We start from the raw sequence: 25,517 nt of genomic DNA on the forward strand, positions 1-25,517 counted from the left end.
TTTCCTTGGCAGCCTCACTCCTGGATCAGATCCCTGTTGCAGGGGTTCCCTGATGGACGTTTTTAGTTACAGCAAACTAGGGCCACAATATATTTGCCTGGGAAGATGGGAAGATGACTGGGGTGTGGAAGCCTCAGACTGCCTCCACTCAAGTACATGTTTGACCAGCAGCAACTCTCATTTCCCAGTGTTATAGCAATGCTTCACTGGGATAAGATGGTTAGAGTAAAAGGCACACAGATGGGGTCAGAGGCATTGACCTCTGCAATGAAGAAGACACTGAGACCTGGCAGCCAAAGTACTAGAGCCACAGTGAGAAGGCATTTATGTTGGACTTGTTCTGGCTTTTCTTGGTGAGGGTCATGAAAGGAGTTACAGACTCAAAAGCAACTGAGCTTAAAGCAAAACAAAATATGTTTATCTCAAGACATTTAAAATTATAATTAGCACTTCTGCTGGGTGCTTAGGAGAACAACTCAGTAAGGTCAAGAGACCAGAGGACAAACCAAAACCAACCTCAAGAGAAAATAACTAGTTACCAGCTTAGAAAGAGACGCTGGCGCATGAACTCAAGACACAGAGTGACTCAAGATAGCTGCTTAAGTAGAGCTTAGGCAGATTGCCCTGATTATGGCAGGGAGGCTGACATCTGCATCCCTGTAGTGCAAGGTTCTCCTTAACATAGATTATTCCAGTCTAAATAAAATCTGAGACACCTTAAAATTAAAATCAGTTCAATTAAACATCACAGTTTAGCAACTACAGCAAACCAATATTTTGGCTGCAGTAGAAAAGCAGGCTACAGATGTTGTATTAAGTCCCTACTATGTGGTCAACAGTTGTCTTCTGGTCAGAAACTGAGCACAGATGATTGGAAAAGAGGACGGCTGACAAATTACAGTCTGTAACTGTACACCTACCATGAACTATAAGGTAAGTGGAGCTCAAAAAATGGCCAGTGAGTGGAGGCTTTTAGAGTGGCCAATGAAGGTAATTAAAATAACCGATACATGTAGCTTAATTAAAAGAAAAAGTGAATTGTACCCTTTATGGAATACGTAGTTATGAGAAAAGATAAAGATGGGGTAAAGATGATGTTATGGTGCTTAATTTTTTAAGTTTCTATGTGTCAGTGATAGTGCAGGTGTTTCGTGCATGTGAGTGTTTGTACCTGTCTCTTTTTTCGGCTCCTCTGAGCGGGAGGAGGGCGGTTCATACGCAAATGAGCTGCAGGTGGGTGTGTTATACCCGAATGAGGTGAAGAGGGGCTGATGGGAAGAGATCAGGGTAGGAGGGGGCGGGGGAGTCAGGGGTAGAGAGAGAATGTGGGAGGAGTCACCGTTCACCATGGCAACTGAGCCAATTGCCGGCGGACGGATCTGTATCTTAAGATACTGTTGAGTAGAGGGTCCTGGGTACAACAGAACAACAAAAACAACAACACCAAAAAAACACAAACAGCAACAAGAACAACAACAAAACAACAGGAAAGGAAACACAAAATAAAACATGTTCAAGCAAAAATAGCTAACTCTATGCACTTAACTTTATAGATCCCATCAACTTATCAAATCAAAAATAGCTTAGAAATCGAAAAAAAAGCATGCAAGGAGAAAATCAAATTATGTACATTTAACTTTATGTACATGTAACAGTAAAATGGCCAAAAAAAAACATTTCCATGCACAGCATTCCAACGTAAAACACTTACAATGCACTGTGTATGCAAATCAATTCTGAAGACATTTAACATAGCGTGCCTCATACAGTCATGCATGTAAAAAGGGGGAAATGCATGGAATTGTATATATTATTAGTATATATTATATAGAGTAGAGCGGTCAAAGTTAACATATTAATTAAGTATTGATTAATGACACATTTTTAAAGCCATTAATGCATTTTTCTAGTTTGACCCTTTGTACCACCCATAGTACTGCAGGCTGAAACCCAGCTGCAGCTGTTGTGATGGAATCTGTGACTGTAACCCTGTCATTCAAATTCAGCTTTAAATGGATTTTAAAGTGATACCTTCAGGACTTTCAGCCCTGGACAGTGGACATGGGAAACCTATGAAGAAATCAACAAACAACCTCGCTTTGTGCAGGGGGGCACAGTCATGCTGGAACAGGATGGGGCTTTCCCCAAAATGTGCCACAAAGTTGGGAGGATATAACTCTCTAAAATGTATTTTAACTGTTTAATTTTATTATTTTATTTTAACATTGCCCTTCACTGGAACTAAGGGGCCTAGCACAAACCCTGAAAAACAGCCGCAGACCATAATGCCACCTCTACCAAATTTTTCCTGCTGGCACTATCCACTCCAGTTGAGTTCAGCTGTGGTGTGCTCTACACCACTCCAGCCTGACTTTGTGCATAGTCATGTTAGGCTTGTGAACATGGAAACCCATTTTATGAAGTTCTTGACTCACAGTTCTTTTGTTAATGTTGCTTTCAGAGGCAATTTTGAACCCTGTAGTGAGGGATGCAGCAGAGGATTGGTGATTTTTTTGTGCACTCAGTGGTTTCACTTTCTGGGTTTGCATGGTCTACTGCTTTATGGCTGAGCTGTTGTGGCAAAGGTGGCATCCAATGACAGTGCCATGTTTAAAGTCACTGAGCTCTTCAGTACAAGCCCAATCATCAGGCCCCCAGACAGTCCAGATTTTTGCTCCAACTCGCAACACAGAGTAGGAGGAAAATATGGACCGTCTGGAGGGCCCTGAGGACTGATTTTAAAAGCACTGGTCTAAGAGATTGCATGGCTATGCATTTGATTTAATACACCTGACTGCAATGAGTATGAACTCAAAGACCTGAACATGATAACATACTTTTGGCTATACAGTACATAATATATATACAACCCCAAGCCCAAGTGAGAAATTTCGTTGATTCTCGAAAAAAATACATCCCCAGTTTGAATTTGATGCCAACAACACGTTCCAAAAAAGTTGGGACGGGGGCATGTTTACAACTGTGTTCCATCACTTCTTCATTTAAAAACACTCTGTAAGCATTTGGGAACACTGCTGTAGTTTTGGAAGTGAAATGTTTTCCCATTCTTTCTTAACACAGGATTTCAGCTGCTCAGCAGTTCGGGGTCTCCTTTGTCATACTTTTCATTTCATAGTGCACCAAATTTTTTCAGTGGTGACAGGTCTGGACTGCAGGCACGCTTTAATATGGAGCTGTAGCAATGCGGTTGTAATATAGACAGAATGTGGCTTAGCATCATTTTGCTGAAATAATCGAGGCCTTCAAAGAAAAAGACGTCATCTGGATGGCAGCATATGTTGCCAAAACATGTATATATCATTCAGCGTTAATGGTGCCTTCACAAATGTGCATGTCACCCATGTCATGTGCACTAATGCATCCTTATACCATCATGAATACTGGCTTTTGAACTGATAACAAGCTGAGTGGTCTTTAGCCTGGAGAACAGTGTCCACGAAAAAAAAAAATCAAATGTTGATTAGTTGGACCACAGGACACTTTTCCACTTCCCCTCAGTCCATTTTAAATGAGCTCAAATGGCAGCATTTCTGGATATATGTGGTTTCTTCTTTGCATTTTAGAGTTGTGCAGTGCTGCCTGAGGGCCCAAAGATCATGGCAGGTAAATACCGGCTTTTGGCCTTGTCATTTGTGTACAGATGTTTCTCCAGACTCTCTGAATCTTTTCATGTTATTATGTACCATTGATGAAGAAAAGCAAAAGTTCTTTGCTATTTTATGTTGAGAAACATTATTCTTGAATTGTTGCACTATTTGCTCAGGCAATCTTTCACAGATTGGTGAACCCCTCCTCATCTTTACTTCTGAAAGTCTCAGCATCTCTGAGATGCTCTTTTATACCCAATCATGTTACTGACCTGGTGACAATTAACCACCAGTTGTTTTTTTAGCATTACTCAACTTTACCAGTCTTTAAACTTTACCAGCCCCGTCCCAACTTTTTTTAAACGTGTTGCTGGCATCAAATTCAGAACGGACAAATATTTTTCAAAAAACAGTAACATTTCTCAGTTTCAGCATTTGATATGCTGTCTTTGTACTATTTTCAATTAGAGTTTAAATGACTTGCATAACATTTTATTTTAATTTTGCACAGCGTCTCAACTTTTTTTGGAAATGGGGTTGTACATAAAACTGTGTTCACCCTGTGGAAATCATGTGACTTTTGTCTTCAGGCTCATGTGAAGTTATTGCATTAGTGGAAGTAATAAATACATCTCGCTAACAGCTATAGCTATAATATGCTTTTAAAATGGAAAGGGTCAACATTTGAGCAAATAAAACAAATGTGATTAATGAAAAATGTGAGTAAACTTTGACAGCCCTACTATATATATATATATATATATATATATATATATATATATATATATATATATATATATATATATATATATGAGTTTCTGTGTGTTTATGTGTCTGCAAGTGAGTTTGCAGTTCATGTGTGCCTTTGTATGTGTATTGTGTTGTGTGCATTTGGAGATGTAAATGACATAGAAAAGCAAGTGGGAAAAAAAATCGGAGCATGGAAATGATGACACAGTGGGATAGAGACGGACAAGTCAGTGGCAGATAGATGAGCCACTACTTCCCATCATATCTGCCCTCTTTTTGGCTCTTGTCTCTCCATCTCGCTCTCCTCCCATCCTGCTGACTGCTCTAATTAAAATCACTGCACTCGCGGTGAACGTGTCGGACACTTGGAGCCAGTGAGCGAACACCCGTGCGCACGCACACAAACACACACAACAAAAAAAGCTCTCTCACAGCTTCCCAGACACAGATTCTCTAACCACTATCATTTTCCTCATCAGAATAAGCTTGAAGCACCTTCTAATCTAACCTCCATCTACCATATCTTCAATTTACATTTGATTATCAATATAATTTTGATGCATTTCCCTGCACATAAAAAATAGAAGTCAATGGGCAGTTACTTAATTTTGTAAACTTTAATGTGAAACATGCATTTTTCTACAAACCCTATTCCAAAACAGCATGTGAAATGGCAATAGAAACAGAAAGCAGTGATTAGTCAATTCTGTTAGATCTGCATTTAATTCAAAACAGCACAGAATCATAATATTTGTTGCTTTACCTTATAAACATTATTTTGTTAATAGACACTCAGTTGAGATAGTATATTTGCCACTGAGTTACATTGCCTTTCCTTAAAATAGCACTTAATAAACACTTGGGGACTGAAGAAACCAAATGATCAAATTTTGCCATTTTTTTTGGAATGTGTTCCAGGCCTCAATTTCAGAATATTTAAAAAAAAAATACAATGGAACTGATTAAAAAATTGCACTGCTTTCTGTTTTTTATTTGCATTTTACTCACTCTCCCATTTTTTTTATTTTTTTGAAATAGCTGTAAAACTAAAGCTGTAAACTGATATAAATAATTCTTTGAGAGATGATACTAGTTTCACAGAGGGAAGGATTTGTGCTAATTCAGTGGTGTGGGTGGAGTTTTCATAGGCTCCACCTGATCACCATGGACACCACAAAACGTTAGGAAAAGCGAAAGTAACTAGAAATACTTTTCCACAGTATTGTTCCAGTGTTATAAACTTATAAACAGCTTTGGAAATGCATCCTCTTATGCCTGTCTCACCCTGGAATGTGAAAGCTGTATCATGTAAACACACATACGTCAAAAATGTATTCAGAGAATTCAACAACTACCGAATGTAAAACCATATTAATACAACAGGTTATGATCAAGAGATTTTTAAGTACAGGGCCATGCGTGTGAATTATGGTCTATGTTATTATTCAATGCATTCGTGGTAGGTAGGGATTAGGTTTAAAAATGCTTCTGCATTGCTTTAATCTATGTCCGGGACACCAGTCCTCTTTCTTTCTCTCTCACTTAACCACGCACACAAAGCATTGGTGTATTACATGTACCATGTAGATGAGCTAGTGCAGAACTAGGACAATAGCGTATGTCACATGACCTGAGAGGCCATGTGATAACGCAATGGCACACCTGCCCTCTTGATGACCTCCACCATGTTGGACGGGAAGTAGCCTACACGGTCGTTTCCTGTGCGGTTGTCGTGGATGCAACCCTTCCATCGGCCGTCAGAGTGCTGCTCCAGGACCTGAAGAACAAACAAAACCGGGATCGGTCAAATATAGTGCAGCTTTGAAAGCCTAACAGACAACATGCTGTGAAGTAGAGCAACTATTTGTTGTCGGTTCATCACTGCTGACGTTGGTTATGAAAACAAGTCATTTACTTTGTGAAATAGTACAAACGCAGCATTGGAGATGCATGTAATGTAATCCATAATACGGTCTCCTGTAAATTTACTGAAATGGCAAGGTCGATGGTTTTGTTTTTGCTATACACCAAAGATGTTCAGGTTTGCCACTACAAGATGACGAGACAATAGATCACAACTTCATCTTTTACTTGCTTACATATTTCTACATATTTCGGCTAAACAACTTAGAACACTGGACATTTTGTTTAAATCAATCCATTTTTCAAGGAAGCAAAAATGTAAAAAATATTGTTGAACAGATAATAGCACCTGTGAAGACAGCATTAAGACCAGAGAGTTGTCTATGGGAGGAAAGCAAGCCGTTTTACAGCTGAGAAAAGACAAAAAAAGAAAGAAACCACTGGTGTACTAACAACCAGACACCAAACAACAGCAGTTGATGACACAAACATCGTGAAAGCTGTGGAGAGAAACCCAAAGACAACAGAGAGTGATATCACAAGCAACCTCCACAGGACAGGGGTGAAGGTATCACAATCCACAAAAATGTATTGAAAGCAGAGACACAGATACTGCACGATATAAACCACTCAGCAGCAATAAGAATTGGACAGCCAGATTGGAATTAGCAAAGAAATAGCCAATTTTGGAAGATTTATGAGCCCAATATGAACCCCTACCAAATTGACACAAAGGCCAAAGTCTAAAGAAAGGATCTACTCTTGATCTAAAACATACAAGCTCACTGGCCAAGCATGGGAAAGGTAGTGTAGTAGCTTGGGATTGAATGAGTGCTTTTGGAAGGGACTCATTAATCTTTATTGATGATGTAACTTGTGATGGTAGCAGCAGAATGAATTCAGATACATACAGAAACATTCTGTTTGCCAATTTTCTGAGAAATACATCCAAAACACACTGCCAACACAACAAAGGACTTCAGCCAGGGAAGGTTTTAGACTAGCCAAGTCTATCACCAGATGGCTGTTATTGCAGTTATTGTAAGCAAGGGATATTCAGCCATATATTAATTTAAGACTACCTGATCTTATATATTTGCTCACCTATTACTTGGGTGCCATGTTCTAAGTTGTTGAACTCATCTAGATATAAATATTAGCAAATAAGCATTTTTATCCATCATCTCATATTGAATGTTAAAAAAAAATTTAAGCGAAAAAGTGAGTCCATACATGATATACAAAAGTAGTCTTTTGACTATCACACTTAGAAGAGCTTGTTGGACATCCGATACTAAAAATATGGACATTGCTCTGGAGTGATGAATCACCCTTTTTGATGGAAAAACCCAGGTTTGGCAGATATCAGGAAAATGCGGCCTATTCGAATGCACGGTGCCAACAGTAAAGTTTGGAGGAGGAAGGATAATGGGCTGGGGCTGTTTTTCAGGGTTAATTCAAGTGAAGGGTAATCTTAATACTACAGCACACAAAGGCATTTAAGACACTTATATTGTATCATCTATTTGATAAAGAACCAGATGGAAACACTGTGTATGCAGACAAATGCTCTTTTATTAAACAGGCACTAAGTGCTACTCAATGGCCAGGATAGCAGGCAGGTCAATTCAAACAACACAATTTAAACAATAAATATTGTCCAGTATTTACTGGACCATGGCACCTCTCAAGAGCCTCTCTGCATGGCTGCTTGGAGTGGTAAATGGTGGGGGACTCCAGAGTTATGTCCATATTTTTAGAATGGGATGTCCAACAAGCTCATATAAGTGTGATAGTCAGGTGTCCACATACTTATGTATATAATGTATGGCCTTTTTGTTTTCATTTATTTTAACATTCACGTCTAAGTGGATCTCTGTAGAACTTCAAGGAATAGCATATTTTTTGTGATACGTGTATTAAATTTGAAAGAAATAGTTGACTAAGGGTCCAATTTTAGAGGCTTCTAATTGCCATTGGTGACATTCTAAACATAGGGCCACCAGTGTGTGGAAAAGCACTGGAGATCTCCTTTAAATATGATCCATTCCAGCAGATGGAGCTGTAGCTCTGGGTCGTTAGGTTCAAAAGCCAGGCTGAAATGCAGGAGGCATTTTCTGGACAATTATGCAAAGTCTTCTTCATAATGAGATTTTATCTGGAAGAAGAAGGGATTTTAAATAAATCCTATTTTCATCCTATTTTCAAATGTAAAGCTTGCACTGTCTTTTTCACTACTATGTAAATAGGTAATTATTATATATAAGAAGTAATTCTGCATTAATGGACTCACAAGGTTGTGGGGTCTGAGATTTGTAGGCCTAACAATAAGAACACAGATTTTTATTTATTCATTTTTTTTTGCTCAGTAGCGATTTTTCTCCCCTACTGGGCAAATGTTCTGTTGCACTGTGGGTATTTACCGTGATGATGTCACCGGCTTTGATGTTGAGGCTTGTCAGGTCATAGTTGTTGCAGTAATCTTTCAGCGCCCTCACTTGCATGGCAGCGGAGGCATCTGCATGTACAGAAACAAACTATTACAGTACAGTCATAATGGTAATTTTCCATATATTGATACATTATAGATGCTCAGTCATTAATGAACATTTAACTAAACTAACTTTAAGTTTAATATGAAAGACTCTATTAAATCTAATCCTAGCCATAAACATCAACACAAAACCTACACCTCCTCCATAATATCCATTATGTCATTGATAATCACCAGAAAGTTTAATATTTTAAGTATCAACAGTCCATCTATGGTGGACCATCAAAACAAAGTGTGATCCTCATTTTAAACCATTTGTAAATCTTATAGAATTGTACTCTTATTATAAAGCAGTACCAGTGGAATAAAGTAAGTTCATTGTTAAATAAGTTCTACTAATAATTTACACAGTGAAAATGTATTGCATCCGAAGAATGTTTTTAGATGTTATTCAATAATTCACACATTTCAGGAACAATGAGTGATTTAATGATACATAATATACTGTATATACTATACTAACAGTTACTTGTACTGTAATCTGTTTCAATTTTGAAATATGAGCCACTCTGAATGCTTGAAAGATTCCTTTGAACGTCATTGAAGGTTTCCTCTTTCATCTCCCCACTAATTATTTGAACTCTGAAGTTTCACAAGACACGCACATTAATTTAGACATTTATTTGCAATCGAACTGGTTTTATATTATCCCAAACCTATAAACAGTAGAGTATGCAATGAGAATGAAGGCAATTTTAGAATTCCAAAATTTCAGCATGTCATTTAGATTGTTTTGATGAAAAATCACCATTCTAGAAAAAGTAGAAGAATGTAGCTCAGAGATAGGAACCACTTTAGAATAAGACAGCCCTCATAAAAAGAATGGCCAAAAATCACAACTGAATGACCATGACCTTTGACCCCTCAAATGCACTGCATTAAAAACTGCCACACTTCGGTAATGGACATCACTACACAAGCTCGGGAATACATTAACAAACCATTCTCTATAAACACTGTTGCTATATCCACTAATGTGAGTTAAGACTATACTTTTCACGGTGGAAGTCATATGGCAACAATGTTCATAAACGCTGCCGACTTCTCTGGGCCTGAGCCTATTTGAAATGTACTGATGCACAGTGGAAATGTGGTGTGTAGAGTCCTGTTCTCTGTGCCAAAGAAGAAAAAGACCATCTAGATTGTTACCAGCATAAAGTTCAAAATCCAGGATCTGTCTACTAACAGCATTAGTAAATAACCTGCGCATTTGTGAAAGCACCTTTGACACTCAAAGGTATATACACATCTTGGACGGCATCTTCTTCATGGATGTCCATGCTTACTTCAACATGACAACACAAAGTAACATTCTGAACAGGTTATAACAGCACAGCGGTGTAAACTATAACAGGTACTAGACTTTCTAGACTAGAGTGCAGGTACTAGACTGACCTGATTGTCTTCTATTGAAAAAGTGGGGCACAATATGTGGTGCAAAATACAACCAAAAAACCCTGCTTGAGATGATGTAACAGTGTTGCGGGTGTCAAATTTATATTTACAATAAACAATTAAATCAAATGTCATATTTTTGTACTGCTTTAAATTAAATACAGGTCAAATGGAATTTACTGATGACTGCTTTCTGTTTTTATCATTCCACATACTGTCCCAACTTTTTGGAATTTGTGAAAAAAAGACCTTTTATGAGTTAATATTTTCTAAATCAATGTTAAGTCTTCACAAGACTTAAGAATCTGTGGGAACATTTGTCTCAAGAGATTTATGCTGATATTTTGAAAATCTGTAAAATTCCTTCATAGCTATATATTCGTCTCCATCGCTCTTTCCTAAATGCATACACTTTATTTCCTTTAGAGGAGATTATTTGATTCTCTCTCTCGTTTTCCATACCTCTCAGCATCTGTTTAATCTCTCGGCTGGCCTGTGTCGTGGTGAACTGGTTAACAATGTCCAGCGCTGTCTGACAGTACGTGTTCCTCACACTGGCACTGATCCCACTCTGTAGAACACAAGAGAAAGACACACACATGCATATGTGCACGCACACACACACACATGCACACAATTTACATACATACAGGTCCATAAATACATAAAACACACATACAAACACTCAAACACACACACAGTTTCCATATTAATACATAATATACATTTATAACATCTGCAACAAAACTGTGATAAAAATGTTAAGAGGTCGTCATGGATACTCACATCCAGAAGTAGCCGCACAGCATCAGTTTTACCACAAAGGGCGGCTTCATGCAGTGCTGTGCCAGACTTCGTCTGCCTATTTATATCTATACCAGCCTGGATCAGTAACCTGTAACATGCACATATAGCGAATGTCCGAAGGTTAGTAGATACCTATTCATTTAGTGTTTCTTCCCCCCCTCATTTCTGCAGTAGATGTTCACAAGTCATTTCATGCAAGTCCAATCAAGTCTCAGGTCTCTAGGGAGCAAGTCAAGTCTTGGGTATCTAGGGCACAGTTCTGAGTCAAGTCTTGAGTTTCTAGGGTGCGAACCAGAGTTACAAGTCTCTGGGATGCAAGTCCGTGTCAAGTCTCAAGCCTCAAGCCTGGGGTGTGAGTGCAAATCATGTCTCAAGTCTCAGAGGTGTGGGTTGAGTCTCGAGTCGCTGGGATGTCAGTCCAAGTCGAATCTCTGAGGTTCTTATCTCAGCTGATTCTCAAGTTTCTGAGGTGAGAGCCAATCCTTGATTCTTGAGGGTGAACGTCCAACTCAAGTCTCAAGTCCTTGGAGTTTGAATCAAAGTCAAGTCTCGGATCACTGAAGTATGAATCCAGGGCGTATTTCAGATGTACAAGTAACAGACCGTTCTCAAGTCGCTAAGATGGTAACGCAAGTTGAGGCACAAGTCTCTGGGCTTCAAGGCTGAGATGATTCTTGAGTCTCTTGTGTGCAATCCGAGTTTACTCTTGAGTGCCTGAGGTGCAAGTTCAAGTCAATTCTTGAGTCTCTGAGGTACTGACGTGTCTCTAAGGCCTGATTCCAGGTTGCATCTTGAGTTTCTGGGGTAAGAAACTGACTCAAGTCTAGAGTATCTGAGGTATGAATCTGAGTTCAGTCTTGAGTCTAGCGCAAGTCTAATCTCTGCGATTCACATGTGAGTCGAGTCTTGAGTAGGGAAGTACAACAGAACTTTAGTTAAATCTTGTTATTAGCTGTTCATGTGATTTGTCATTAGCTTAGCGCTACGGAACTACCAGTATCCCATAAATACATTAGCTGAGGCTGAACTGAAGACCTTGGCTTTGACAGTCCTGGTTTGCCCTGGGTAAATTGCTTGTCAATGACTGAAGATAGCACAATATTCCTTTATGCACAGCAGGTCAGAAATTCAATCCAGATATGAAAAGCTACATCTGAGAATCGAGGTCAAGGCCTATATCAGAGCAGGGCATGTGAGAAAGAATGTCCAATTTCTTTCTCACATATACATTTACTTTCTTATTACACACATACACAGCTTGTAATATTTTTATAAAAAACACATGCCTGTACAGTAAAATTGTGAGGGCTAGCAGAAAACGTCCTTGTATAAAAGAATGAATGAAGAAATTTGGTCCCCAAATGCATTGCAATACAAGTACATGCACATACACACAGACACACTGGGCTGCCAGTCAAGACACGTAAAACTAATTAACGATATGCGTCATCATGCAGTGACAGCAGCGTCCATCAAAACGAAGAAATGAGGACACTGAGTGTGTGAGAGAGTGAGAGTGCGTCAGAGATACTGATGAAAAATCCCCACGGCACCTTTCAGGGTGCACACGCTGTCTTCGCTTTGCAGGAAACTACATTTCCCATCTACCCTGGTGCTCAGCTATGCTGGACATCCCACTTGCCTCAAGATTTTGTGTACCAACTTTCAGTTGTCCGGAGAAATCTGCAGGGATGTTCTAACACAAAGTTCAGTGTTAGAAGTTGGAAGCATTTTCTGCTTCTCATGATTCCAAGTAATTCCAGACACATTGCGAGATGTTGAGGTCTTGGTAGTCAATCCATTTTCCTTTTTAGTTTGATTTGTAAATAGTTTTCTTTTTTGTCCAGTCCTTTGTACTTTGTGGCATATGCCTATCCCCTGGGCCCCAATGATGGCTGCAAGAGCCGGCAGGAAGGCAAAGTACGAACTTCAAGCCCAGACAAAATCCTGTGAAGATGGCAACGAGCTTCCCTCTCTGTTCTTTTATACGGCACTCCTGGGTCGAATAGGGACAAGAACTCATCGCTCTGTCTCTGACAACGACCCCACTCTTTGGCTCGGCCAACAGGATCGGACATGAGGCAAATTAAAGTGGCCTCACCATGGTAACGGAGGCAGGGCTTGGAACTTGCATGCCGTCCCCCACTTCCTCGTGGATTTCATCCACCTCTCCCAACTGTCTTTACAGGGTTTCACAGTTCCAGAGGGCTTTCGCAGCCATCATTGGGTCCCAGGGGATGGGTGCATGCCCACAGGCTTCTTGACCGGTACACATCCTTTCAGACCCATGGTGCTGAGTCATCTTCTCAGAGTGGAAGGATGGACAGAAACACCTGTGAATTTTTTCAATCTGAAGCAAAAGTGGAGTATTTTATCCTATCTCTCAAAAATGAAAGCTTTATCAATTATCAATCAATGATCAATAATGTGGCAATAAGACTGGCTTGGATCACTGAACAAAACAACTTTTGCTGGATTAGCTGAAAACCTTATTCTACAAATTGCCTTCAGAAACACTGATATTGCAGCCTTCTGCAAAGCCCTTACTGTGATAAAGACGAGCAAATGATATCATGGGCAGCCCTGCTAATCTGTTTTTATGACAAGGCATATAAGAATTAAATACTAATTTAATCAGCTTGAAGATCCGCCCCAATGATATCACAAGTTGTAATGTATCAGAGATTATTACTTGATAAAGTCAGTCAAAAAGATGTCACAGCAGTTTTCTTCTCACTAGTCATTCACTTTATTAGAAACATCAACCTTGTACTTCTACTTACTGGGCACTTTATTAGAAACACTTACCTTGTATTTTTACTCACTGGCCACTATATTAGAAACACCTGTCTTGTGTTTTTATTTAATCGCCATTTTATTAGAAACACTTAGCCTGGACTTCCACTAACTGACCACTTTATTAGAAACATCTACCTTGGACTGGCCACTTTATTAGAAACATCTACCTTGGACTTCCACTAACTGGCCACTTTATTAGAAACATCTACCTTGGACTTCCACTAACTGGCCACTTTATTTAAAACAACTACCTTGTGTGTCCACTCACTGACCACTTTATTACAAACAACTACCTTGTATGTCCACTCACTTGCCACCACCTGGCTTATAGCTCCGCGATATAGGTGTACGATTACATGCTGTAGCCCATGCGTGTCAAACTCTTGGAAGGCTGGTATTCAGCACAATTTGGTGATTTCCCACCTGATTCAGCTCATCAATTAATTAACAAGTTTAGTTGGTCAGATACTAACCACTGACAAAGGGCTAGACGATGGCTAACACAAAATCTGCATAAACAGATACAGTTTTTAAGCAAGGTGGAGATACAAGGTAGCTGATAGGTTGGCTAGACATAAACTACTGCCCTTCACCCTTAATTGTGGTTCCCAAACATTTGCCCACTTTGTCACTATACAGCAATTCAGTCTCTTCAACTGTGCCTTGTGGTGTCATTAGTTTCCACCGGTTTACGTAAGCACTGAAATGAAAATGCATTAGTTTTATGCATTATCATTCTCCCTGCAAGCTGACTTATAGCCATAAAAATACTTTATCATTTCCTGCAGAAAACTGCTATTACATAAGTTTTGCTTTATCAAATAAAAAATATTGTGTTTCGCAAGTTTTCATCAGGAAATTGAAAAGTAGTAGTGCATGGCAAATTGTTTATACTATTGTCTCTATGAGCTTTTAATAGCCTTCTGAAAAAAGGACAGAATGTACTAGAGAACTTATCAGTATCAGGCAGTCTCAGCTAAACCACCTCAGTAAATAACAGTCTACATAACCTAATGGGTGGGTAAATTTCACTGTCATTTCCCATCAAATATAACATAGGTGTAAAATTATCATGTATGTCACTATTATCCCAGAGGCCTACTCATAATGTTTGTAAGGACTTATACACCAATAACAGTCATGATTTTCCAACCTCCCTTTAACCCTCAAAATAAACAGGCTGGTTTTTATAATGTACTTTAAGGCTGGTACATGTAAATTTCCATGTGCAGCTTCTAAACTGTATACAAATGTTTGAAAACTCTACTAAGTCAGTACTTAGTAACATGTCCTTTGGTAGTAGGCTGTAATATCAGTGTTACTGTTGGCATTTAGTATTATCAAGTAGTTTGTGGTTGTCACAATTGGCTCCTCCCACTCCATGTGCTTTTTGTTTTGATCTTCCATGTGCGTTTGTTTTGGTTTAGCCCCCTCGTTTCATGACTCCGCCCCTGATTATTCTCACCTGTGTTTCCACCTGTGTCTTGTGAACCCTCATTAGCCCTCTTGTATTTAAGCCCTGTTTTCATTAATCTAGTGCTGGTCTTTGTTTGACTGAACTGTTATCTGCTGTGTTGGATGTCTGCTCTGCTCTGCTCTGCTCTGCTCTGCTCTGCTCTGCTCTGCTCTGCTCTGCTCTGGTCTGGTCTGGTCCCCCGATCTATCTGTGTTGACTTTGGACCGTTTTGACCCTGATTTTGGATTTGCCCTTAATAAATCTTGCTTATCTCAGCATGTGCGTCCGCCTCCTCGCTCCACGTCACAGTAGTGGGTTTTGAGGTTTGGAGGTTTGTTTTTTGATTGTCCTGCTATAGAAGCCAGCCTCTTTTTAGCGTCAGGTTCTGAATTGTCTCATTATTTAATTCCAGAATATGCTGATAATTACTGGAATCCACTCTTCTACCCACGCAATTTTTCCTGCGCCACTGGCTGCCCCAAAGCACAATAGATTGATCCCTAGGCATAACAGTTGGCAAAGTGTTCTTTTCATCAAATGTTGCCTTTTTTTTTTTTTTTTTTTTAATTCTTTTTCTCCCAACATACCTTTTGGTAATTCTGGCCTAAGAGTTCCATTTTACTTCATCAGTCCATGGAACTGGATTACAGAATGCCTAAGTCTTACTGAGATGTTTTGACATTATAAAAGTCAATGAGGTCACAGGTAAGGTTTTCTTCTGATGACTCTTTCATGCAGATCATGTTTGTGCAAGCCTGTTACTGCAACACTACCACTCCTGTATCAGCCAAACACTCCTTTGCTGTCATACGGGGGTTTTGCTTTGCCTTTCTGGACAGAATACAAGCAGTTCTGTCTTTTCTTGGTCTTGCAGATCTTGCGTGACTTCCACAGCTCCCCTTAACTAATATTCCTAAGTGACATTTTTGACAGTGGAACTAGCAGCTGCTTTGTGAGCATCAATTAGCTTCATTTTCAGATCATCAGATAGCTGGTTAGAGAAGCCCCTGGCTGTTTGAGTGTTAGCATAAGTTTGAAGAGTCAGAAAATGTATTAAACAATTATCCTAATGATAATTATTGACTTACCTAACCAGTACTAACATCAACATCCCTCTTCCCATCACTCATGAGCATGATTATTACAATACTATTCCATCGCTAAGATCGTCAGACATTTGAAAGTGCTATTGAGACATTTTTCACCTTAAGTCATCATACCAGCAGTGCTAAAGGCCCAGTACAGAGTAGGTATCTGCTGTCACAGCTGTGACATCATAAACATTGTTTTTTTTTTGTTTTTTTTTTTAACAATCCAGTCTTACTTGATAATGTCAATGTGTCCATTCTTGGCAGCCAGGTGGAGAGGGCTGATTCCATTGGGATCAGAGGGCTTGGGCTCCAGCATGGCAGCACACATGTTACTGTTCAGAAGCAACTGCACCACCTATAACACACACACACACACAAAAAGCTTCAAGCTTTTCTCAGATACTGTGACCTCAATAGCAAGTGTCAATGGTAAAGTGTCCAGAGTAACTGACCGAGACTCGTCCAAATTCACAGGCCAGGTCTAGAGGGGTCTTTCCTGCGTGATCTCTGATACATGGGTTAGACTGGTGCTGCAGCAGCATCTCGCTCTACAAGCAAAATACAGCAATACATAGCAGTGTGTGAGCATAGCAACGTGTGAACATAGCAGTGTAAACAAATTTACATAACTGTCACCCTTTAGCCCAAATGTAGTCAATTAGCCAAGACATGTTGGGTGTCTGAAGTTTGCTTCTTTACTTTTGGACTGGAGCTACGAGGCTAACATTGCTAACAAGTAATGTAAACTAACAGCCACAATTAGCACTGTGCAAACTGTCTTTATGACACCAAAACAAACACAAGTGACAAAGGTGACAAGATTTGCACTTTGTGCAGAGAAAGAGACGCCTACAGACTACACTGGTATGCATGTAGACAGGACTGTACACTGATAAGCCAAAACATTACAATCACTCAGAAGGTCACAGAAGAAGTGAATAATTGGTTGATTACCTTGTAACAATGGCACATGTCAAGATCTAGACTATAGTAGATGGTAAGCAAACAGTCTGTTGTCGTATTTGACATGTTGGAAGCAGGAAAAATGGACAGGCATGAAGACCTGAGCAACTTTAACAAAGGCCAAATCTTTATGGCCAGACAACTGAGTTGGAGCATCTGCAAAATGGCAAGGCTTGTGTAGTGCTCCTTGTCAGCAGTTGTGAGTGCCCATCAACAGTGGTCCAAAGAGACAAACTACGAACTGGCATTAATGTGTTGAGTACCCATGACTTTTTCCAAAAGGGCAAGGAAGGCTATTTTGACTGATCCGAATGGACAGAATGGCTATTGTAGCATAAGTCACAGAAATGTATAATGATGGTTACTAGAGGAAAGGCACACAATGCATGGTGCCCTGCTATGTATGGGGCTGACCACAGACTGGTCAGAGTGCTCATGCTAACCCCTGTCCACCATTGAATGTAACCACAGTGGGCATGCGAACGTTGGAACTGGACCTTGGAGGAATGAAGATCCCCTTGACTGATGAATCTTATTTTCTTTAACATGACGTGGACTGCAGGGTACATTTACACCATTTACCTGGGGAAGTAATGTCACCAGGATATACAGATTGAAGAAGACAAGCCATAGGCAAGAGTGTCATGCTCTGGGCAATGTTCTGCTGGGAAACCCTAGGTCACCTACCTAAACACTGTTGTAAATCAGGTTCTTCATGGCATGGCACTTCGTTTATGGCAGTGGCAAGGGGGGGATCTGCTGGGACAAGAAGTCTGATATGTCTCCGACTCATGCCTTACAAGACATAAAAGGATATGCTACAAATGTCTTGGTCCCAGAGATCTTGAGAGATCATGGTATGGTATGGTATGTTCAGGAATGGGACCATGACAAAGTGTCATGTTTAAAGGTGTTGCCCTGGCCTCCAAATCAATCCTGACCTCAATATGACTGAGCATGTATGGGATATGCTGGACAAGAAGTCCAATATGTGGCTTCTCCTGCTCCCAACTTAGAGGATGTAAAAGGATCTGCTGCTTATATCTTAGTACCAGAGCTCTAGAGTCCATATCTCGGTGGATCAGATCTGTTTTAGTAGCATGCAGAGGGCCCACACGATAGTAGGCAGGTGGTTTGAATCAACAGTGTAAATGGCCTAAGGTCAAGTTTCTTAGACTAAGACCTTTGTTAAACTGTTATTTGCATGTAAACTGAGTTACTGATCAATTTGATCAACCATTGATTTTGGACTCTGGCACAAATGTTACCTTCCACTTAACAACCCAACATCTAAGGCAGAGATTCAAACAGTTCAAAGGCAAGGTGGAGGACATGGAAAGGGTCATTGATAATGGAATGCCTTTTTTAGGTTTCTTGTTTGTGGAATGCAGTTTGTGACACCAAGCATGTCTTGGATGACTATCTACATTTAGGTTAAGGGAAAACTAGTGTAAATTTGACTTCTACCGTAGTTTAGTGTTTGTGTGCATTTACACATTAATTCTCACTTTCATGCATTAATGTCTCAGTGTATCAAAACCTAAGTGCCTCTGTGGACTCACTCCATCATAATGGCCATGCTGAGACGAGAGGTGCAGTGGAATCTGCCCTTCATCTGATTGGCTGTTGACTGATGATCCCGCCTTTAGCAGCATTTTCATTGGCTCACATTTTCCCTGCCAGGCAGCATAGTGTAACGGCCTCATCCCTGTGCAAGAAGTAAAGCAAAAGTTACATTCAGCAGGGAGTACTTAAAATGAGGTAGAGCAACATGATGTCTTTCACAAATAATCATTTTCACCCTACAGCTCTCTTTCATCTTTAATCCTTTGCTGCTGAAGAGATCACAACTGGCACCAAGGATCCTGTGCGCCGTAATCCTTATGCAACGGTTTTCACAATAAAAAAAAAAAAAATACTACCAAAAGTCACAGAAGGGTACTGAGGTTAAAGTAAGGGTGAGCTTTTGATAAATAAAAACACATGAATATATAATGAGACATATTACAAATACGTACACTATAAGGCCAAAAGTATTTGGGCACCGTCCTAATTATTAAATTCAGGTGTTTCAGCAAAACCCATTGCTAACAGGTATATAAAATACACACATATTGGCAGTAGAATGGTTTGTAGAGCTCAGTGATTTCATAGGGTTGCAGGATGCCACATTTGCCAAAAATCAACTTGAAGAAACAACAGCTCAGCAATTAAGGAGCAGACCAGGCAAACTGATAGAGGAGGCCACTGAGTGCAGAAGTATATAGCACATAAAAATGTCCTATCCTCTATTGCATCACTAACTACAGAGCTCCAAACATCAGGACAATCATTGAGCATTGGAAGCTTCATTAAAGGGGTTTCCAAGTGGAGCATTTGCACACAAGCCTAAGTCCACTAAACGCAATGCCAAGCGTTGACTAGATTGGTGTAAAGCACACTGCCACTGAAATCTGGAGCAGTGGAAACGTGTCCTTTGGAGTGATGAATTAAACGCTACCTACTGGAATGCACAGTACCCACAGTAAAGTTTGGTGGAGGAGGGATAATGGGCTGGGGCTGTTTTTCAGGGTTAAGGTTCGGCCCCTTAGCTACACTATAGGGTATTATGCATGCAACAGCACACAATGACATGCTTCTAACTTTGTAGTTTCTCTGGAGTGAACTTTGTGGGAACAGTTTGGGGACGGCCCCTTCCTGTTCCAACATGACTGCGCAACAGCGCACAAAGCAGGTCCAAAGACATGGATGAGCAAATTTGCTGTGGAAGAACTTGACTGGCCTGCACAGAGTCCTGACCTCAACCTGATAGAATACCTTTGGGATGGATTACAGCGGAGACTGCAAGCTAGGCCTTCTCGTCCAACATCAGTGTCTGACCTCACAAATGAGCTTCAGGAAGAACGGCCAAAAATTCCCATAAACACACTCCTAAACCTTGTGGAAAGCCTTCCCTGAGGAGTTATAGCATATAGATGTTATAGCTGCAAAGGGAGGGCTGACATCATATTAAACCCTATGGATTAAGAATGGGATGTCACCCAAGCTCATATGCATGTGAAGGCAGACGAGTGAATACTTTTGACAATATAATGTATATAATACATATGGAAAATATTATCACATATAGATACTTACAAGTACCTACAACAAATATGACCATCTGACAAGGTATAAAAACAAATTTGTGTGTGTATGCATGACTGTGATTTCACCTTTCTGGTCTTTGATGTCAACAATGGCTTGTGACTCCAGCAACAGAGAGATCAGCTCCAAATTACCATTCAGAGCAGCGTGGTGAAGAGCTGAGAACCTGTAACACAAACAGCAAACACACACTTTGAAAGTACTACAAATGCAATTTTACGCTTTTCCATCATAGAGTGGTTAAGACAGCCCATAAGTATTGTTCACTTCAGAGCAGCTAGGTCTGTTTCCCTCACTCCCTCACTGCCAAACTGAGCGGGAAGCTCTGACCTACTTCCATGAGTAAGAGCTTTTTCTCTCTCACACAGCCCCCAGCAACACACACATACACACACATACACACTGCTGCCTCCTAATATGCATCAGTCAAACCCTTTTGCATCATTCATCCATTCATTAACCTATCAACCCAAATCATTAAGTGCCGAGTCACATGGAAACTAATTTATCAGACATTCTGCAAGAGTGTTACAACGCTTCTTAAACAGCAATGATCTCAAAAAAATATGAAACCTATTCAAATATATCGCGGCTATTTGAATTAATCTAGGTGAAGCATGGTCAGTTAAAATGAGTAAGCTGGAGGACTTTGAAGCTACGCTATTCAGGGGAATAGCTGTTCTTGGCTGTTCTTAAACGTCTTTAATTGAGCTCCCAACTGGTCTGCAAATATTATAATACGCCATTTTTTCTAAAATTTATATTGAACAAATTCTATTCCATTGATGTTTTTACTACATAGTTCAATATACTGAAAAATATAAACACAAAAAACACAAAATGTGCTATAATGTTTTCACATGCCACCAAACTTTACCAATATAGTAAATTTAGAAAATAAAAAGTACTTGTGCATTAAAATGTTTTTTGTAGAGGACCAGGGCTAGAAAATCTCAACTTTAGGACTGCATAAACATTTCACACTGCATTACTAGGTAACGTAAACAAATCTAACCCTAATCTTGACAGAATAACTGATAATTATAACTGAGAGTAATAACTGATCATGACAGTCTACTCAGGCTTTAGCAGAGCTCAATAACACTGAGATTACTATTCATTCATCACATTGATTTATCAGTCTACTCAGGCTTTAGCAGAGCTCAGTAAAACTGAGATTAATATTCATTCATCACATTGATTTATCAGTCCACTCAGTCTTTAGCAGAGCTCAATAACACTGATATCAATAACTGATCATGTTGATTTATCAGTCTACCCAGGCTTCAGCAGAGCTCAGTAACACTGATATCAATAACTGATCATGTTGATTTATCAGTCCACTCAGGCTTTAGCAGAGCTCAGTAACACTGAGATTAATAACTGATCACGTTGATTTATCAGTCCACTCAGGCTTTAGCAGAGCTCAGTAACACTGAGATTAATAACTGATCATGTTGATTTATCAGTCTACCCAGGCTTCAGCAGAGCTCAGTAACACTGATATCAATAACTGATCATGTTGATTTATCAGTCTACTCAGGCTTTAGCAGAGCTCAGTAACACTGAGATTAATAACTGATCATCACATTATCACATCACAGCTAAATATTAAGTCAGTATAAACATGAAAAAGAGGGAAAATGTATCTGATCCAATCCAAAAACAAATCTTGCACAAAATAAAAACTTCTTTTAATAGATATTCATCAGCATCTACGTTGTTTGCAACAAAACTAGGGTATACTAAAACCCCTTGGAGGTGCTGAAGCATGTCTTCAATCAGCTCAAGTAGCAGATCTAATTTTCACATTGATGTGCTGCATAAAACAGTGTTAACTAGTAAGCTGTCCAACACCACTGAGTAGACAGAGCTTGTCACTGCTGACAATGATTGCACTGCATTGTACTTTGCATACAAGCTGGGGCATGTGGAATTATTCACAAACCAAATGACATTTTTCAGCTTACAAATAGAGTAACTGAGCTTACAAATAGAGTAATTGCACCTCCAGTAAGATGTCCATTATCATATTCATGTTTTCATTATTTACACAAGTTTTGAGTTCATCTTTATCAATACAATGTTCAATTTAAATGAAAAGCAAAAAAGTGTTATTTGTGCCTTTCTGTTAAATAATAATAATAGTTCTTGCACAAAATACTGAATGCAATGCTGCCAACAATTTTGACATAGGTAAAATTACATCAAATAAAAGTTTATTTTCTCTGATATTTTCAATGTAAAAGCTAATTAACCACAATGACTTTTTCATCTCCTTACCAGAAGTCCCAATAATTATGGAGTTGACTGTGCATAGCATATATAAAAATGGCACACTCCATTAAAAATGCAGTTCAAAATGCTTCATAATATATTTAAGCAACTGTGTAACAGCAAAATTGTGTACATAAAACAGTAACAGCATTGTTTTCAAAGAAATTTCAGCAAATAAGCAGTAATTGTGCTTAAAAATGTGTACATTTGATCCCCATTGAGGGTATTTCATTTAGAGAATCAACAGTGAGATTAATAATTGATTCATCACATTGATTTATCAGTCTACTCAGGCTTTAGCAGAGCTTAGTAACACTAACAACTGATCATCACATTGATTTATCAGTCTCCTCAGGCTTTAGCAGAGCTCAGTAACACTAACAACTGATCATCACATTGTATCAGTCTACTCAGGCTTTAGCAACAGCTCAGTAACACTGGGATTAATAACTGCTTCATAATATATTTAAGCAACCATGTAACAGCAAAGTTGTGTACATAAAACAATTGTTTTCAAAGATAAATTTCAAAGATAAATATGTTCATTTCGAAAATCAACAACATCAAGAGCCATGCATATGACTATGTATGACTATGAATGAAGCAAATCCATAAAAAGTGTTTCCACAGTGATGTGAAATATGCTCTGAATGTGTGTGCATGTTCAAAAATGCAGCAATAACGGCAGCATCGAGTTTCTTTTACACAGTGATAGGAAACACTGTAGCACAAAGATAGCTCCACACATGCTGAGCCAGTTTATTAACCACTCTTTCCAAAAAAGTTGGGATGTTGTGTAAACTGTAAACAAAAACAAAATGCAATGATGTACAAATCATTTGAACCCTATATTTCATTGACAATAGTACAAAGACAACATATAAAATGTTGAAACTGAGATCTTTTTTTTTATATGCCTATTCTGAATTTGATGCCAACAACATGTTACAAAAAGGGGGGCACGGGGACAAGGGCAACAAAAGGCTTGGAAAGTTGTGTAACGAGTTTTTCAGAAGTGAAGATGGAGAGGTTTTCACCACTCTGTGAAAGACTGCATGATCAAATAGTGCAACAATTCAAGCATAACGTTTCTCAACATAAAATAGCAAAGATCTTTTGCTTTTCATCATCTACGGTACATAATATCATTAAAAGATTCAGAGAATCAGGAGAAATCTCTGTATGCAAGGGACAAGGCCAAAAGCCAGTGTTTGCTGGCTGTAATCTTTGGGCCCTCGGGCAGCACTGCATTAAAAACACACATAATTCTGTAGAAACACTTCTGAAAACGACTTTCTGTGAAAACAGGTCATGGTTGCATCCACAAACGCAAGTTAAATCTGTAAGACACAAAGATGAAATCATATATAAACAGGACCCAGAAATGCTGCCACCTTCTCTGGGTACCAAGCTCATTTAAAATGGACTGAGGGGAAGTGGAAAAGTGTCCTGTGGTCTGACAAAGTAAAGTATTTGAAATTCTTTTTGGAAATCATGGACACTGTGTGCTCCAGGCTAAAGACCTTGCAGCTTACCAGTGCACTGTTCAAAACCCAGTATTCATGATGGTACAGGGGAGCATTAGTGCACATGGCACAAGTGACTTGCACATCTGTGAAGGCACCATTAATGCTGAATAATATATACAGGTTTTGGCAACATATGCTGCCATCTAGATGACGTCTTTTTCAGGGAAAGCCTTGATTATTTCAGCAGCACAATGCCAAACCACATCCTGCAAGTATAACGACAGCATGGCTCCATATTAATCCAGTCCAGGTGCTAAACTGACCTGCCTGCAGTCTAGATCTGTCATCCACTGAAACATCTGGTGCATTATGAAATGAAAAATACAACAAAGAAGACCCTGAACTGTTGAGCAGCTGAAATCCTATATCAAACAAGAAAGTGAAAACATTTCATTTTCTAAGTACAGCAGTGGGCCTTCTGAGTTCCGAAATGCTTACAGAGTGATGTAAAAAGACTTTTTTGGAACATGTTGTTGGCATCAAATTAAAAATGTGCATATATTTTTCTTAAAACAATAAAATTGCTCAGTTTCAACATTTCATATGTTGTCTTTGTATTATTTTCCTTTAAAAATGTGGTTCACATGATTTTCATATCATTGCATTCTATTTTTATTTACGTTCTGCTTTTTTGAAAATGGTGTTGTATTAATAAACTACATAAATTAACAGATCAACCCATTCTAACACTTTCAACCAATGTAACCTTCCTGCCGGGTTCCACACTGTTCAGACAGTAAGACATACAAATGGCAGCAGTTTTTCTCTCCATGTATATTTTTAAATAGCCTATTTCTGCTATTTGTGGAGGTGATTTATGCCCTTTATGCCCCTCTGTCCTTTTTGTAAGTTGAAAAAAGAAGCTTTTTAAACATTCAGTACTTTCACAAGCACAGCTTAACAGTGCATGTACAGGCTGGGTCAAAACATTAATCAAACTCACCCATCAGTGTCCTGGAAGTTCACGTTCACCCTCTTGGCAGAACCCAGGAGCTCTAAAGAGTGCAAAGAGGGACAAAATAAATGTTAGACCTTCTGCTTTAAAACTGTAATTAGACATTTTCTCATAAATTCTAGCAACAATTTGCGAGTCACTTTCTTGGTTGACAAAATGGACCGAATTACTTCACACTGTGGTCTCACAGTAAAAATAAATAAATAAATAAATAAATATAAACACAGTGAAGTATTCGTGCCTTAAATATTTACAAAGATTGCGCTATGACCACTTTAAACCCAAGCAATTAATACAGCACAGCTGAACTATTTGGGGAAAAG

At 39.2% G+C, this 25,517-nt stretch overlaps 1 protein-coding gene across 2 annotated transcripts in view; it reads right to left on the minus strand.

The window, feature by feature from the left end:
- si:dkeyp-9d4.3 (caskin-1) overlaps positions 1-25,517 on the minus strand; it is an 84,448-nt gene that overhangs the window by 21,636 nt on the left and 37,295 nt on the right. Inside the window, exons 2-11 of one of the 2 annotated variants that reach the window (XM_017721008.2) lie at positions 25,183-25,234; positions 20,502-20,599; positions 18,849-18,994; positions 16,776-16,871; positions 16,557-16,678; positions 10,957-11,065; positions 10,633-10,741; positions 8,645-8,739; positions 6,021-6,135; positions 1,172-1,411 (exon numbers count right to left, since the gene is read on the minus strand). In XM_017721008.2, the coding sequence (XP_017576497.1) occupies positions 1,172-1,411; positions 6,021-6,135; positions 8,645-8,739; positions 10,633-10,741; positions 10,957-11,065; positions 16,557-16,678; positions 16,776-16,871; positions 18,849-18,994; positions 20,502-20,599; positions 25,183-25,234 (1,182 nt within the window). The remainder of the gene's footprint in view (positions 1-1,171; positions 1,412-6,020; positions 6,136-8,644; positions 8,740-10,632; positions 10,742-10,956; positions 11,066-16,556; positions 16,679-16,775; positions 16,872-18,848; positions 18,995-20,501; positions 20,600-25,182; positions 25,235-25,517) is intronic. The other variant, XM_017721009.2, reaches the window with a different exon arrangement.

The sequence above is a fragment of the Pygocentrus nattereri genome, chromosome 12, assembly GCF_015220715.1.
Source record: "Pygocentrus nattereri isolate fPygNat1 chromosome 12, fPygNat1.pri, whole genome shotgun sequence".
Lineage (NCBI taxonomy): Eukaryota > Metazoa > Chordata > Actinopteri > Characiformes > Serrasalmidae > Pygocentrus > Pygocentrus nattereri.